The sequence below is a fragment of the Aquarana catesbeiana genome, linkage group LG08 (genome assembly GCF_042186555.1).
Source record: "Aquarana catesbeiana isolate 2022-GZ linkage group LG08, ASM4218655v1, whole genome shotgun sequence".
Classification (NCBI taxonomy): domain Eukaryota; kingdom Metazoa; phylum Chordata; class Amphibia; order Anura; family Ranidae; genus Aquarana; species Aquarana catesbeiana.
This window is the reverse complement of record NC_133331.1, coordinates 271,512,306-271,528,056: the sequence shown is the minus strand read 5'-3', so window position 1 is coordinate 271,528,056 and position 15,751 is coordinate 271,512,306. Positions and strand designations below refer to the sequence as shown.

Genomic DNA, 15,751 nt, shown 5'->3' with positions numbered 1-15,751 from the left:
ACATAATACAAAGGCTTCTGTGACAGGGCAGGAGGAGGGGAGGGGCAGGCATAGCAGCTGCACCGACTCGAATGTTGAAGATGCTTAGACCTGAAGAATCAGCGATGGGCTCCTGGAAATACAGCGATAATCGTCTTCCAGAAGCCCAATAAAACTGTCAGATATAAATAATAGAGGTAAACCCAGGAGATATCATGCACCTCCTTGGGCTTAACTCATAGTGTGCCTTCAGAAGCTGAATTTCCAGAATTCCGTTTTAATACAATCCTTGTGATGAACATGCTGACCTGAGGAAGGGATAACAACTTTCATTTTTTTTGTCTCCCTAACAGAATTGCATTAGCACTTTATTCTCTGTTCTCACTGTATGTAGGTAGGTAGCCACCCTCTCTTGCTCACTTTCGAAATGGACTATGGGATTTGTGGTGTGGAGTTTTTGGAGTGTGTTCACACACCACGGCTTTTAAAAAAAAAAATGTGTAGTGTGGATATAGCAGTGTACATGGCCGCAAATAAGGTTTGTTGCTTGTTCCAAACATAAACTGGCACACTGGATTCGCAGTGGGCTGGGTCATGGGAGGAGTTAATATGTAAATATGCCTTAATCGGTGGATGTCAGTCTGGAGGAGTGGGCGGTCCTAGGCAGGCTGTAATTGCATGTGCTGCCGAGCCTCAAGAACTGAAATCCAATGAATGAAAGGGGGGCAAACTAGGGAGAGTCAGGTTGGAGAGGAAAGGGCTAAATGATACTGGACGTCCTCCAACCAGGAAATGAGGCGGACTCTATGTGACTTGCTGTAGCTTCTCCATGTGCAGTGCAATCAGAGTAAGCAATTTCAGTCCAAGAGAGGAGGCTGTACAACTGTGCAAGGCTGAAGTTTAAGATGGACTTGTGTTCCATTGGACAGATTTCCCTCCACTTCCTGTCCTGTAGACAAAACAGGAAGTGAGAGAAAATGTCTACAAAGGAAGCCTTCTCAGACAGTGGTCACCAGAACAAGTGCCCCATTGAAAGATTTCCCCATTTATTCTGTTCTGTGACAGCTCAACATTTTTGATCTTCTTTCACTTTCCGTCCCGTTACTTTGGTCACCAGGAAAAACAGAGCAAATCTAACTAATGTGGCCACAGAAAGCAGTAAACACCTGCCAGGGGTTCTAACCCTCGTCACTGTCCAAAAATAAATATTTTTTAAATACCGCAGTTGGCCCCTAGATAGTTGGTGTCATAAAGGGAAATAGTGCCACTGACCAAAAAAAAAGGAAAATACCACATTTGACCACTAGATGGTACAAAGTATCATATGACTTTCTTATAGTACTTAGTGCCATCTAGTGGCCAAATGTGGTATTTTCATTTTTTTCTGTTTATTTATTTATTTTTTTGCTGCATTTGCATACAATGAATGTGCATACACTTTTACTAGTAGAATCTCTATGTTATTTATTTTTATTTTTTTAATAAATACACTGCTTTAAGTTTGCTTTTTCACCAGGAGGCCAGCAACTTCAGGACCCCATCTTCCTTCTTCAACATGATCCCTTCCAATATTTGTAGTTTTTGTTTTGTGAATGAAGATGAACAATTGTTAGGCCCGTGTACACATCCCTGTACATAAGTGGTCTCCAAACTGTGACCCATGGACTGGATGTGGCCCTTTGCTTGTCTTTATCCAGCCCACTGACACCAACAATGGGGCACTATTTCCCTCACTGACACCAACAATGGGGCACTATTTATCCCACTGATACCAACAATGGGGCACTATTCATCCCACTGATACCAACAATGGAGCACTATTCATCCTACTGATACAGCTACCAACAATGGGGCACTATTCCCCCCCCCCCACTGACACCAACAACAGGGCACTATTTATCCCACTGACACAAACAATGGGGCACTATTCCCCCCCACCTACACCAATCATGAGGCACTATTCCTCCCACTGACACCAACAATGGGGCACTATTCCCCCCACTGACACCAATGATGGGGCACTATTTCTCCCACTGACACCAACAATGGGGCACTATTCATCCCACTGACACCAACAATGGGGCACTATTCATCCCACTGACACCAACAATGGGGCACTATTCATCCTACTGATACAGATACCAACAATGGGGCACTATTCCCCCCACTGACACCAACCATGGGGCACTATTTATCCCACTGACACCAACAATGGGGCACCATTTCTCCCACTGACACCAACAATGGGCCACTATTCATCCCACTGATACCAATACCAACAATGGGGCACTATTCCTAACACTGACACCAACAATGGGGCACTATTCATCCCAGTGATATCAACAATGAGGCACTATTCATCCCACTGACACCAACAATGCGGCACTATTCCCCAGACTGACACCAATGATGGGGCACTACTCCTCCCACTGACACCAACAATGGGGCACTATTCACCTCACTGACACCAACAGGGGGCACTATTCCTCCCACTGATACCAATGATGAGACACTATTCCTTCCACTGAAACTAAAGCTGGAGCACTATTCAACCCACTGACACCATAGATGGGACGCTCTTCTATGGTTGCCACCTCATCCCTTTAAACCCGAACACATATGAATTACACAGGTTCTGAGGATAATTTAATACAGATAAGGCACCAAGTGATTTTAATTATCACCTTAATTAGCCACAGAACCCGTGTAATTCATATGTGTTCGGTTTTAAAGGGATGAGGAGGCAACCCTACACTCTTCCTTCCACTGACACCACAGATGGGACACTGTTCCTTCCACTGACACCAATAGGGATTATTCTTCCCACCAGTGGCGTCGCTAGGGGGTGGCTTTTGGGGCTATAGCCCCGAATCTGGGGCCCATAGCCCCGAGTCTCTGCAGGGGTCCCCAAGGGGAGGGGAGGCTCTCTGGGGACCCTGATGTAAGTAGGGGGGCTCTCTGAGGACCCTGATGCAAGGGGGAGGCTCTCTGGGGACCCTGATTTTAAGGGGGAGGCTCTCTAGGGACCCTGATTTTAAGGGGAAGGCTCTCTGGGGACCCTGATGTAAGGGGGCTCTCTGGGGACCCTGATGCAAGGGGGAGGCTCTCTGGGGACCCTGATGTAAGGGGGGCTCTCTTGGGAACCTGATGTAACTGGGGGGCTCTCTGGGGATATACACACGTATATTACTGTATATACATGTGTATGCCCGCCCAAGCGTATGACTTTCTTTACTACGCTGCTATGGGCTCTAGCCCCAGATCTTTTGTAGACCTAGCAACACCCCTGCTTCCCACTAATACCAATACCTCCCACTGCCCACAGGCATTATGTAATTATTTTACCCTTGCTGACCACCAAGTCGGAGGCATTTTCTACTCTCACAGGCCACAATCTGGCCCTTATAAAGTCTGAAGGACAGTAAACGTGCCCTTTGCTTGGAAGGTTTGTAGACTCCAGCTGTACATCGTTATGGTCAAGAGTATCACTAAAGGAAAACTAATTATACAAAATATCCGACAAATTGTCCCACAATGGTTTCTCTTCATGGCCAAAAAATAATCTTTAATTCTACAAATGTTGAGTTCTGTTGTAATGTAAATGTATCTACAGTTAGCCTTCGAAGCCCAATGTCTACGTACTATAATACTTATTATTCGTTTTCCTGAAATGTTGTACTTTTTGTTCCACAAGGGCTTGTCAAAGGTCAACCAGGCTCTGCTTGTCATCTTTGTGCCTTCGCTGGTGTTTGCCCAGGGATGAACGGTCACAGAAAGCCTTCCCACATTCCGAGCACACGAACGGTTTCTCCCCCGTGTGACGTCGAAGGTGAATGGCAAAGGAAGACTTGTCGCTGTAGTTCCTGTTGCACTCCGGGCAGTTAAATCGTTTCTCACTGGTGTGGGTTCGGTAGTGTCTGGTCAGGTTGCGTTCTTCGCTGAAGACTCTCTTGCACTCCATGCAGGCGTAGCGCTTCTCCTGGGAGTGGACGTTCATATGCTTGGTGAGCGAGGATTTGTATGTATAGCGCCGGCCGCATTCTGTACACACGTAGGGCTTCGCTCCGGTGTGAAGCCTCTGGTGGATGACCAAAGACAATTTGTTACTGAGATCCTTGCCACATTCTGAGCACCGAAATTCTCTCTCAGTAGCATGGGTTTTCTTGTGCCGGGCAAGCTTCCCTTTCTCTGCAAATCGTTTCCCGCACTCGTCGCAGGCGAAGGGCCGCTCGCCCGTGTGGGATCGTTTGTGCCTCACCAGCTTCCCTTTCTCTGTGAAGCACTTTCCACACATCTCGCATTTAAAGGGCTTCTCACCCGTGTGGATTCTCTGATGGACGACAAACTGTTTGTGGTTGCCGAAACACTTCCCACACTCCGTACATTCGAAAGGCCTCTCTCCTCTGTGGGTTCTTTGGTTGCAGGGGAAACTTTTTGGACAGTCTGTGCTTTTTTCACCTCTGTGAGTTCGTAGGTGCCTGCCTAACTTACCCTTTTCAGCAAACTGTCTTCCACATTCAGGACAGCTGTAGGGTTTCTCCCCCGTATGGGTCCTTTCATGCCGGCTCAGCTTCCCTTTCTCCGCAAATCGCTTCCCGCACAAAATACACGGGAACGGTCTTTCCCCCGTGTGCGATCTCTCATGGACAATCAGTTGAGCTTTGGTGAGAAAACACTTCCCGCACTCGTGACAGTCAAAGGGTTTTTGACCTGAGTGAGTCTTGTGGTGGGAGGTAAGCTGTCCCAGACTTTGGAAGCACTTCCCACACTCGGAGCAGACAAATGGTTCCTCCCCCATGTGAGATCTTTGATGGAAAACCAGTTGAGAATCGCATGGAAAACATTCACCACACTGAAAGCATTTATACAATATTGGTTGCCCTGAAGCTATTTGACGGGCACCATGTTGGGTCTCCTTTGTTAGACAGCTTCTGGATTCACAATCCTGGGAGGTTTCTTCATTAGCGTGATCTCTTCGGTGCTTGTTTAGACTCAAAATGTCGCTGAAGCACGTCCCACATTCGGGACATTCAAACTTGGTCCCATCAGGGTGTCCAATAAAATTTGATAAAAGTGTGTGGTCTGTGTCGGAAACAGTCCCCCCTTGAGGTGAAAATGATGCCTTCACGGGCTTAGCATACAAAGGTTCCATAGGATCGGCAGATAGATGAATTTCATGGTCATCATCCGTGAATTTGTTAGGTGAGTCAGATTCCCTCTTAATGAAGAGAGAAACATCTGTGGATAAGGAAGCATCGGTGTTGCTGAGATTATCTTCTTTGCTTGAAAGGGGCTCCTCCTTAATATACATATAGTTTGTAAGAGGTTGGGGTTTGGACAGGTCAGGGTATGGAAGGTGTTCTCCAAATGGAGGAGTTCTTGTCTTAATATGACTAGATGAACAGTGGGTATGATGAATGAGTGTGGAAGGGTCGGGATGGGGGAAATGTTCTACAACTGGAAGAGGTTCCTCACCATTATCAGTAGACTGATATTTTGTACGACATGTAGGTGTGGCGATGTCAGGGTGGGGGAGATGGTCTTTAGCTGACAGGGGTTCCTCCTTTACAGAAGTCAAGGAATATTGGGTATGATGTGCAGGTGTGAAAATGTCCAGGTTTTGCTCTTCATTAGAGCTTAGCTCCTCCTTAACAGATGACCCCTGCAAACGACCCACAGGTGTTGACGTGTATGAGTTTGGGACATGTTCTTCTTGACATGAAAGGGGTTCCACCTTTATACTGGTAGACTTAGCATGGTCTACAGTTCTAGGATTCTCAGACTGTGGAGGTTGTTCTGCACATGAGAGGGGTTCCTCTTTAACGTGGGTAGGCGAATACCCCTTAGGCTCTGGAGGCCTTGACATTTCAATGAGTGGGAGCTGGACTAGGACCAAGCTGGAGTGCTTGTTTCTAGTCCATGTAAGTATCCTCCCCTGGTCATTCGACCCATCCATCTTCAAGGTTTTCATCTCTGAACCTTCCTCGGTAGACTGGGATGCAGACATCGGGAAGCGATAGGCTCTGGCCTTGTACGCACCTGCAGAAAATAAATATGCATGATATAAGGAACCTATTGAGGTCAACAAAGGCTGAAATGTGACTTACTTGTGGTCCTTGAGGTTACTTCTGCTACATGAAAGCATCTTATGTTTGAGAGCCGCATGCAAAGTGGTGGTGTTGGATAACGTTCAGAATGGCTAAAACCCAACACTTGTTCCCTATTAGGGAGATCTTCCTGTCTCAAAGACTCAAGAGGAAGTCAAAATGATTTCTCTAGACAAGGGATCACCAGGACAAGTGGAAAGGTTGAATCTCCCCAATGATGGACACATACAGCAGTAAACTGAGGATGGACCCCCTTCTCCGCTCCTTTCAAAATGGAAAAAAAAAGGCTGTATGTACACTCGAAAATAATTGGCCAGGCTGGAGATTGCGCCAACAGGTGTTAAGGCATTAGACACCCCAATAGGCTGTAACGATGTTTACCGAGGCAAGGACGTAAGCCCAAAATAACAACTATAGAGTTAGTAGATGCTATGGTGACCAGATTTTTAAAATTAAATCCAGGGACATATTTTTTTTTAAATTTTTTTCATTGACAAATAGTAAACTATTTTATAAGCATATTTTCCTCAAATTATATATGCAGTGTATGTGGTATGTGTTTATGTAAATGATCGTATGATATAAACAATATTTCTGGAAATCATTTCATACCAGCCCCATAGCATTATTATACCAGCCCAACGTCATTATTTTCTTGTTCATAAAAAGGGAAAATCATGCATTTTAAAGCACATTTGAAGAGTGTATTATACCCACCAGTGCTCTACAGCACAGCCTCATCAGTGCCCATCAATTCAGCCTCACCAGTGCCCATCAATGCAGCCTGATAAGTGCCCATCAATACAGCCTCATCAGTGCCCATCAATGCAGCCTGTTCAGTGCCCATCAGCTCAGCTTGTTCAGTGCTCCTCAATGCAGCCTGATCAGTGCCCATAGTGCCCATCAGCTCAGCCTGTTCAGTGCCCATCAGCTCAGCTTGTTTAGCGCCCCTCAATGCAGCCTGATCAGTGCCCATCAGCTCAGCCTGTTCAATGCAGTCTGCTCAGTGCCCCTCAGCTCAGCCTGTTCAATGCAGTCTGATCAGTGCCCATCAGCTCAGCCTGTTCAATGCAGTCTGATCAGTGCCCATCGGCTCAGCCTGTTCAGTGCCCATCAATGCAGCCTGTTCAGTGCCCATCAATGCAGCTTGTTCAGTGCCCATCAGCTCAGCCTGTTCAGTGCCCATCAATGCAGCTTGTTCAGTGCCCATCAGCTCAGCCTGTTCAGTGCCCATCAATGCAGCCTGTTCAGTGCCCATCAATGCAGCCTGTCCAGTGCCCAGCAATGCAGTGCCCAGTAATACAGCCCGATTAGTGTCCAGCAATGCAGCCCAACCAGTGCCCAGCAATACAGCCTGCCCAGTGCCCAGTAATGCAGCCTTACCAGTGCAGGAGATCAGTGAGAAAAACCACCTGGATCATCACAGAGGCTGGCGTCGCCTGCTGGGACAGCTTTAATTTGAATCGCAGAGCGCCCGCCGTCACACAAGTCCCGCCTCCTGGATCGGCTCCTACCTATAATAGACAGCACATTGGACAAGTGTGCTGTCTATCAAAGCCAAGGAGCCAAACCAGGAGGCGGGACTTGTGTGACCGTGTTTTGCCAAAATAGTGTTTCCCCCAGAATACCTGTTTCCCCTGGCTCTTGGCTGGCTCTCGGCTGAGATCGGTACTCTGCCCCTCCTGCCTACTGCACTCCAGCTCCTCCTAATCTCTACCCCTCCAGCCCTCTTCACTGTAGCTCCTCCCAATCTCCCTCGGAATGACATTAACCCTTCTACCGCCCCTGCCCCTGGTTTTTATGGGGGAAACAGACCGGACACTTTTGACACATTTTTGGGACCAGTGACATTTATACAGTGATCGGTGCTATAAAAATGCACTGATTACTGTATAAATGTCACTGGCAGGGAAGGGGTTAACACCAAGGGGGCGATCAAGGGGTTAAATGTGTTTTCTCATTAGTGTTTCTAACTGTGGGGGGATGTGACTGACTGGGGGAGGAGACATATAGGAACAAACGATATGTCTCCTCTCCCCTGACAGAACAGGGATTTGTGAGCACGCGATCGCACCCGCCAGCCACGTGCATTGGGACCCTAGCCGTGCAGCAGGCGCGCGCACCCCCTAGCGGCTCCTAAAGGATACAATTTATTTGCCCACAGGTGCCATTCTGCCACAGTATATAGATGTGAGACGCTCTTCATGCTGCATATTACAAATAGCATTATAGATGAATTAACCCCCCCCCCACGTATCAGTGTCTATGAGTGGAGCATATCACTGTCCTACCAGTGCAGTAGGGAAGAAAACAACTAATTGATTATGAAAATAGTTGTCAACTCATTAGAGCCTCTTCACCAGTGCCCATCATTGCCACCTATCGGTGTCCAGCATTGCCGCCTATTAGTGCCACCTCAGTGCAGTCTCATCGGTGCCCATCAGTTCCGCCTATCAGTGCCCATCACTGCCACCTATCAGTGCCCATCATTGCTGCCTATCAGTGCCCATCATTGCTGCCTATCAGTGCTGCCTATCAGTGCCCATCATTGTCACCTATCAGTGCCCATCATTTCCACCTAACATTGTCCATCATTGCTGCCTATCAGTGCCCATCATTGCTGCCTATCAGGGTCTATCATTGCCACCTTTCAGTGCCCATCATTGCCGCCTATCAGTGCTGCCTATCATTGTCCATCATTCCCACCTATCAGTGTCCATCATTCCCACCTATCAGTGTCCATCATTCCCACCTATCAGTGCCCATCATTCCCACCTATCAGTGCCCATCATTCCCACCTATCAGTGTCCATCATTATCACCTATCAGTGTCCATCATTCCCACCTATCAGTGCCCATCATTCCCACCTATCAGTGTCCATCATTATCACCTATCAGTGTCCATCATTATCACCTATCAGTGTCCATCATTATCACCTATCAGTGTCCATCATTTCCGCCTATCAGTGCTGCCCATCGGTGAAGGAGAAAAATTTTATAACAGAAACTAAGAAAAACATTTCTGGTCTTTTTTCGTTTGTTTAACAACAAAAAATCCAGGAGGAGATTAAATACCAAAAGAAATCTCTATGTGTGTGAAAATAAATGATAAAAAAGTCATGTGGGCAGAGCGTTGTCAGCAATCTTTTACTGTTCTGAATTGTTCATTTATATTGTTATTGTTGAAACCAAAATTCTTTGGTAAGAATAAAATACAGAACATTGAAAAGTTTCTTCCTCCATCTTATCTTCTTAACATGTTGTTGTCGTATCTCAAAAAATTCTAAGAAGTGTTTTTTTTTTCTCATGGAGGAAGTGTGAGAAATAACGTTCCTATCATACAATCATTCCATAAACACACACACTGCATATATCATTGGAGGAAAACATGCTTATAAAATAGTTTACTATTTGCCAATTATAAAAAAAATATTCACCCGGATTTCATTTTAAAATCTGGTCACCAGGGGCAGTGTCCTCAATCCAGGGGGGGAGGGCTGTCCCCAGAAACCGGGACGTCTGGTCACCCTATCTTAGATGCTCTATACCTAGTTAACCGTTTGCCGGCCACCCGCGGTCCTTATCCTGTGACAGGTCGGCTCCCCTGCACAAATCGCCATAGCTGTACGGCGGGCTACTTTAAGGGGTATAGGGGGCGCCCGTCACGTGACGTAGGAGCCGATGCACGTGCCCGCAATGTCCTCCGGGCACCCGCGATCGTTCCTGACAGAGATCTGTCAATATAAACATACAGATTTCCGTTCTGTCGGGGGAGTAGAGAGTGAGGGTTTAGGAACAGCGATCAGTCTCCTCCCCCCACAGTTGTAAACACAAAAGAGGGAACACACTTAACCCCTTGATCGCCCCCCTTCCTTGCCAGTGACATTTATACAGTAATCAGTGGCTATTTTTAGCTCTGATCGTTGTATAAATGTCACTGGTCCCAAAATAGTATCAAATGTGTCCGATCTGTCCGCCGCAATCCCACTAAAAATTGCAGTTCGCCGCCATTACTAGTAAAGAAAATAAAAAATATATAACAAAAATGCCATAAATCTATCCCCTATTTTGTAGACACAATAACTTTTGTGCAAACCAATCCATATACGGTTATTGCGATTTTTCTTACCACAAATATGTAGAAGAATACATATCGGCCTAAACTGATGAAGAAATTTGTTTTTTTTTTAATATTTATTATAGCAGAAAGTAAAAAATATTGTTGTTTTTTTTTCAAAATTGTCGCTTTTTTTTTTTTTTTTATAGCGCAAAAAATAAAAACCGCAGAGCTAATCAAATACCACCAAAAGAAAGCTCTGTTTTTGGGGGGAAAAAGGACATCTATTTTGTTTGAGTACATCGAATGACCGCGCAATTGTCAGTTTAAGCGACCCAGTGCCGAATCGCAAAAAATGGCCTGGTCAGGAAGGGGGGGGTAAATCCTTCTCAGGGTTGAAGTTGTGTTCTAATCCCCTCCACACTTGTGTTCTCCCAACAACTCCACTTCTACCAATAAACACAATGCACCATCAATGACAAGCACCATTTCCATCACTGTTCTTGTAACTACCTCTCAGTCCTGCAGCCCAGACACTTGAAATCTTGCTCCCAACAGGAAATGGAGAGTGGGCTGAGCAAAGGCTTCTGGGAGATGTGGTCTATTACCAATCTTTTCCACCTGGGTGGTCACTGAAAGGCTACTAGAAAATGGCTGCCACAGTCGTGCTAAGCTCCCTGTCTGAAAAATACGTTATAAATCATCAAGAAGCTAATTAAGGGTAAAATAGAAGACTTTTAGCTTCTCTCAGACGTTTTATGTTCATTTTAAAGAGCGGGGCTACAGCAACATGGCCGCTCTCGGAAAAATACTCCAACTTTGTCCTCTAGCGTCTACAGTAGCGGTGGAGTCCTTGAAGACGTCATATCCTGGTGTTTCGTCAGATTAGGCGACACGTCAGAATGTGTAACGGAAGTGACGTTCCGTCGTCGCCATCTTGCTGCACCCCACACTACTCCACAGTAAAGATACAGTGAGAAGGGGGAAAGCGGACATCTTGTTACACCCACCGGAGTTTTGCATTTTACACTTATTTTTTAAAAGTACAGTGAGTTTATATAGTGAAATGCAGTACTTAGAACTCCGTCTGACTGGTTAGATGTTGAGTTTTAAAAGCGGCGGCAAGCCTGTTTATCTCATAGGTTTGCTAATCTGACAGAAGTTCGCTGCTTTTAAAATTAAACATCTAAACATTCATACGGAGTTCTAAGCACTGAATTTCACTATAGAAACTCACTTTACTGTTAAAAATAAGTGTGAAATGCAAAATTCCGGTGGGTGTAACAAGACGTTCGCTCTCCCCTTCTAACTGTATCCTTACTGTAGAAGTGTGCGGGGTGTAGCAAGATGGCGGCGACTAAACGTCACTTCCGTTACACATTCTGACGGGTCGCCTAATCTGATGAAACACCGTCGAGCTATTCGTAGTTGACAGGGGCGTGGCCTTGCCGTAGTTGTAGAAGCCTGTGAAATGCAAGAACCGGAAGTCTTTCTATAGAAGTGACTGCTTCCGGTTCTGATTTGACTGTTTTGTTTAATGAGTTGTATGTTGTGATTATTATACTGGGGAATTGTTAGGATAAGATTATTAGGTAATATATGTATAACTCATTGTATTTGTAATAAATAGTCAAAGTTTATAAAATGTATCCAATTAAAACACAAACTCCCCTACATAGTCGCCAACATTCTAAAAAACGTTTTAGGGAAGTTTTTATATAGGTGGAGTATTATTTTATTTAGGTGCGGGGAATTTATTTGTAGGCGTTGCCTAGTAGGAGAGAAAAAATGTGGCACGCTTTTGTGGCGAACAATGGGCGAAGGTGGCCAGTGAAGGTGGGTGGTTGATGATGATGGAATGGGGGTGGTCGGTGGTGGCCAATGAATGTGGGTGAATGACGAAGAAGGAATGTGGTTGGTTCATGGTGGCCATTGAAGGGAGGGTGGGTGGATGAAGAAGGGGGGTGTCGGTCGTTGGTGGCTAATGAAGTTGGGTGGATGATGAGGAAGGAATAGGCTTGGTCGTAGTGGCCAATAAATGTGGTGGATGATGAAGAGGAGGGAGGGGATTTGGTCAGTGGTGGCCGATGAAGGTGGGTGGATGATGAAGAAGGAGGGAGGGATTGTTCGGTGGTGGTCGATGAAGGTGGGTGAAGAAGAAAAACGGGGGGTTTATCAGTGGATGCCAATAAAGGTGGGTTGCCAATGAAGAACAGGCGGTTGATCAGTCGATACCAATGAAGGTGTGTGGATCATGAAGAAGGACAGGGGGTTGATCACTGGATGCCAATAAAGGTGGGTGAATGGTGCAGAAAGGGGAGGTTGGTCAGTGGTGGCCAATAACAGTGGATGAATGATGGAGAAGGTGGGGGGTTGTAAGTGGTGGCAATTGAAGGTGGGTGGATGATTAAGAAAGAAGATGGATGGTCAGTGTGAACAATGAAGGTAGGTGGATGATAAAGAAGGAATGGGGTTGGTCGGTGGTGCCCAATGAATGTTGGTGAATGAAGAGGAAGGAATCGGGTTGGTTCACAGTGGCCAGTGAAGGTAGGTGGATGATAAAGAAGGAATGGGGTTGGTTGGTGGTGCCCAATGAATGTGGCTGAATGACAAGGAAGGAATCGGGTTGGTTCACAGTGGCCAGTGAAGGTAGGTGGATGATGAAGAAGGAATGGGGTTGGTCGGTGGTGCCCAATGAATGTGGCTGAATGACAAGGAAGGAATCGGGTTAGTTCACAGTGGCCAGCGAAGGTAGGTGGATGATGAAGAAGGAATGGGGTCGGTCAGAGATGGCCAATGAATGTGGTTGAATGACAAAGAAGGAATGGTTCAAGGTGGCCAGTAAAGGTGGTTGGATGAAGAAGGGGGGTGTCGGTCAGTGGTGGCCAATGAAGTTGGGTGGATGATGAAGGGGAGGCAGGGGGTTTGGTCAGTGGTGTCAGATGAAGGTGGGTGGATGATGATGAAGGGGATAAAAATGCAGAACTTCCATGCCTCTGCACTCACTTTGTGTTTCCTCTCTGCTCCTAGGAGTGCAAGGGATAATCATACAGGACTGCGTTATATGTGCAAGTGGTAGGTTTGCCTTATACTTTGACAGTTTCAACTTCAACAGAGCATACAGTATATAATATACATAAATAAATATTAAAGAATTCCCGGAAGGTTTCCTTTGCTACCAGAATAGCAGTGCAGGAACCTCAGGTGTGATCATAGAAGAAAAGGAGGTAGAGCACCAAAGAAGAGTCGAGCATCAAGTACTTGAAAGTGACAATGTGTTTGACCCCCTAAACACATTGAATTTTTTAGAACTAATAAAGTAAATCTATAAAACACTCCTCACTTCATTGACTTTTTGGTGCTCTGCCTCTCTTTAGTCTACAAGGATGACATTCACTCAGCATTGTGCTTCTTAAAGCCCAACTCCAAAATGTTGGGCTTCCCCCCTCCAATATCAATTTCCTTTAGCCTCTTGTGGCCCCCACTGGCAGTATTTATGCTTTTTTTATTGTTTTAATACCTTTTCCGGGCTGCTCATATGATGCACAGGGTCCCATTCACCTCTTCTGAGGGCTTGACAGCTCTATCCGATGCAGAGAGCGTTGTTGTCGTCATCATGTCAGTGCCAGTATCTGCAGCAGTATAGGCCATAAAGTTTAGCACTCACAGTAGGTGCTCATTAGGAATCATCCAGCCCAGAAGACTGAGGACGTTTTGAGGTGATGTTCCCCTGTTCTGAGGAACATCTCTGGCATGCAAGTCTTCTGCAGTGAGCAGCTGTCTTTTGGGTTTCAACACGGACCAGTTGTACTGTGTCCTTTTGGACATTCAACATAGCAACCCTTCTGAAATAGTTGTGAAGGGACTCCGGCAGGTTGGAGTATAGGGCACAATCATGCACGCAGCTCATGAAATAAATAGGACGCTGATTCCAAAACAATGACATAGAGGTATTATATATCATGTCTGTGTACTGGGGACCAACTTGGGTCTAATACCACAGATCAACCCAAACAGAAGTGACACCATCTCCCCACATGCTTTTAGAATCTCTCGTAGCTCCCAAGCTGGTTGTGGTATAAAGAGAACCAGTCACTTGTGCATCATGTCTGCTGCTGGGTGCCACCATTTTGTACAGTGATGGAGCTGGGCCCGTTTCCTCCTTTGCTTCTCACAGATCCTGTGCAACCCTGGTTATCAACTATGGCAGGACACAATAGGGTTGCCATATAAAGCCAGCCAAAAGGACCAAAGCATTGCCTTGTCCACTCTTTACCTGAAAATCATCCTTATTTTCACAAAAGGTGTCATCAGCATGAAACATTAGCAAACTAAAGGAGTTTAGGAAGGATGGTTTTGTAGAACGATGCACACTTGACTAATGAAAAATGGTCTTTTGTTGTTTGAAGTGACTGGTTCTCTTCAATCCTTTCCAGATACCTGAAAACTACCCACCATATGGCTTATTTTTCTGATTGTTGACCAACTCAAGCTCAATGATCCCACCTCTCTAGTGGAAGCAAATCAAACGTAACTGGACTTGGTTGTTCTTGGATTGTTTCTCAGCTCTTTCGATAAGCTTCTTCAGTGGGATGGGAAGGAATGGCCTTTAAACCTCTAGATATCCCATATATACAGTTTCTCGCAAAAGTGAGTACACCCCTCACATTTTTGTAAATATTTTATTATATCTTTTCATGTGACAACACTGACGAAATGACACTTTGCTACTTGTAAAGTATTAAGGGCAGCTTGTATAACAGTGTAAATTTGCTGTCCCCTCAAAATAACGCAACACACAGCCATTAATGTTTAAACCGCTGGCAACAAAAGTGAATACACCCCTAAGTGAAAATGTCCAAATTGGGCCCAGAGTGTCAATATTTTGAGTGGCCACCATTATTTTCCAGCACTGCCTTAACCCTCTTGGGCTTGGAGTTCACCAGAGCTTCACAGGTTGCCACTGGTGTCCTCTTCCACTCCTCCATGATGACCTCATGGAGCTGGTGGATGTTAGAGACCTTGCGCTCCTCCACCTTCCATTTGAGGCTGCCCCTCAGATGCTCAATAGGGTTTAGGTCTGGAGAAATGCTTGGCCAGTCCATCACCTTTCCCCCCAGCTTCTTTAGCAAGGCAGTGGTCGTCTTGGAGGTGTGTTTGGGGTTGTTATGTTGGAATACTGCCCTGCGGCCCAGTCTCCGAAGGGAGGGGATCATGCTCTGCTTCTGTATGTCACAGTACATTTTGGCATTCATGGTTCCCTCAATGAATTGTAGCTCCCCAGTGCCGGCAGCACTCATGCAGCCCCAGACCATGACACTCCCACTTGTCTTTGTACTCCTCACCTGGTTGCCGCCACACACGCTTGACACCATCTGAACCAAATAAATTTATTTTGGTCTCATCAGACTACAGGACATGGTTCCAGTAATCCATGTCCTTAGTCTGCTTGTCTTCAGCAAACTGTTTGCAGACTTTCTTGTGCATCATCTTTAGAGGAGGCTTCCTTCTGGGATGACAGCCATGCAGACCAATTTGATGCAGTGTGCTGCGTATGGTCTGAGCACTGACAGGCTGACCCCCCACCCCTTCAACCTCTGCAGCAATAC

At 45.9% G+C, this 15,751-nt stretch overlaps 3 protein-coding genes across 3 annotated transcripts in view; 1 reads left to right on the top strand and 2 right to left on the bottom strand.

Moving 5' to 3' along the window:
- The window catches only part of LOC141106742 (uncharacterized), a 168,525-nt gene that overhangs the window by 60,911 nt on the left and 91,863 nt on the right, over positions 1-15,751 (bottom strand). The window lies entirely within an intron of this gene.
- Positions 1-15,751, top strand: part of LOC141105431 (uncharacterized) — a 101,131-nt gene that overhangs the window by 30,555 nt on the left and 54,825 nt on the right. The gene's annotated exons all lie outside the window — the stretch shown is intronic.
- LOC141106446 (uncharacterized) lies at positions 266-10,922 on the bottom strand. Its single transcript, XM_073597225.1, has 2 exons — positions 10,656-10,922; positions 266-6,018 (listed from the first exon to the last, which is right to left on the bottom strand). The coding sequence occupies exon 2, from the start codon at positions 5,984-5,986 to the stop codon at positions 3,680-3,682; it is 2,307 nt and encodes a 768-aa protein (XP_073453326.1). The 5' UTR covers positions 5,987-6,018; positions 10,656-10,922; the 3' UTR covers positions 266-3,679.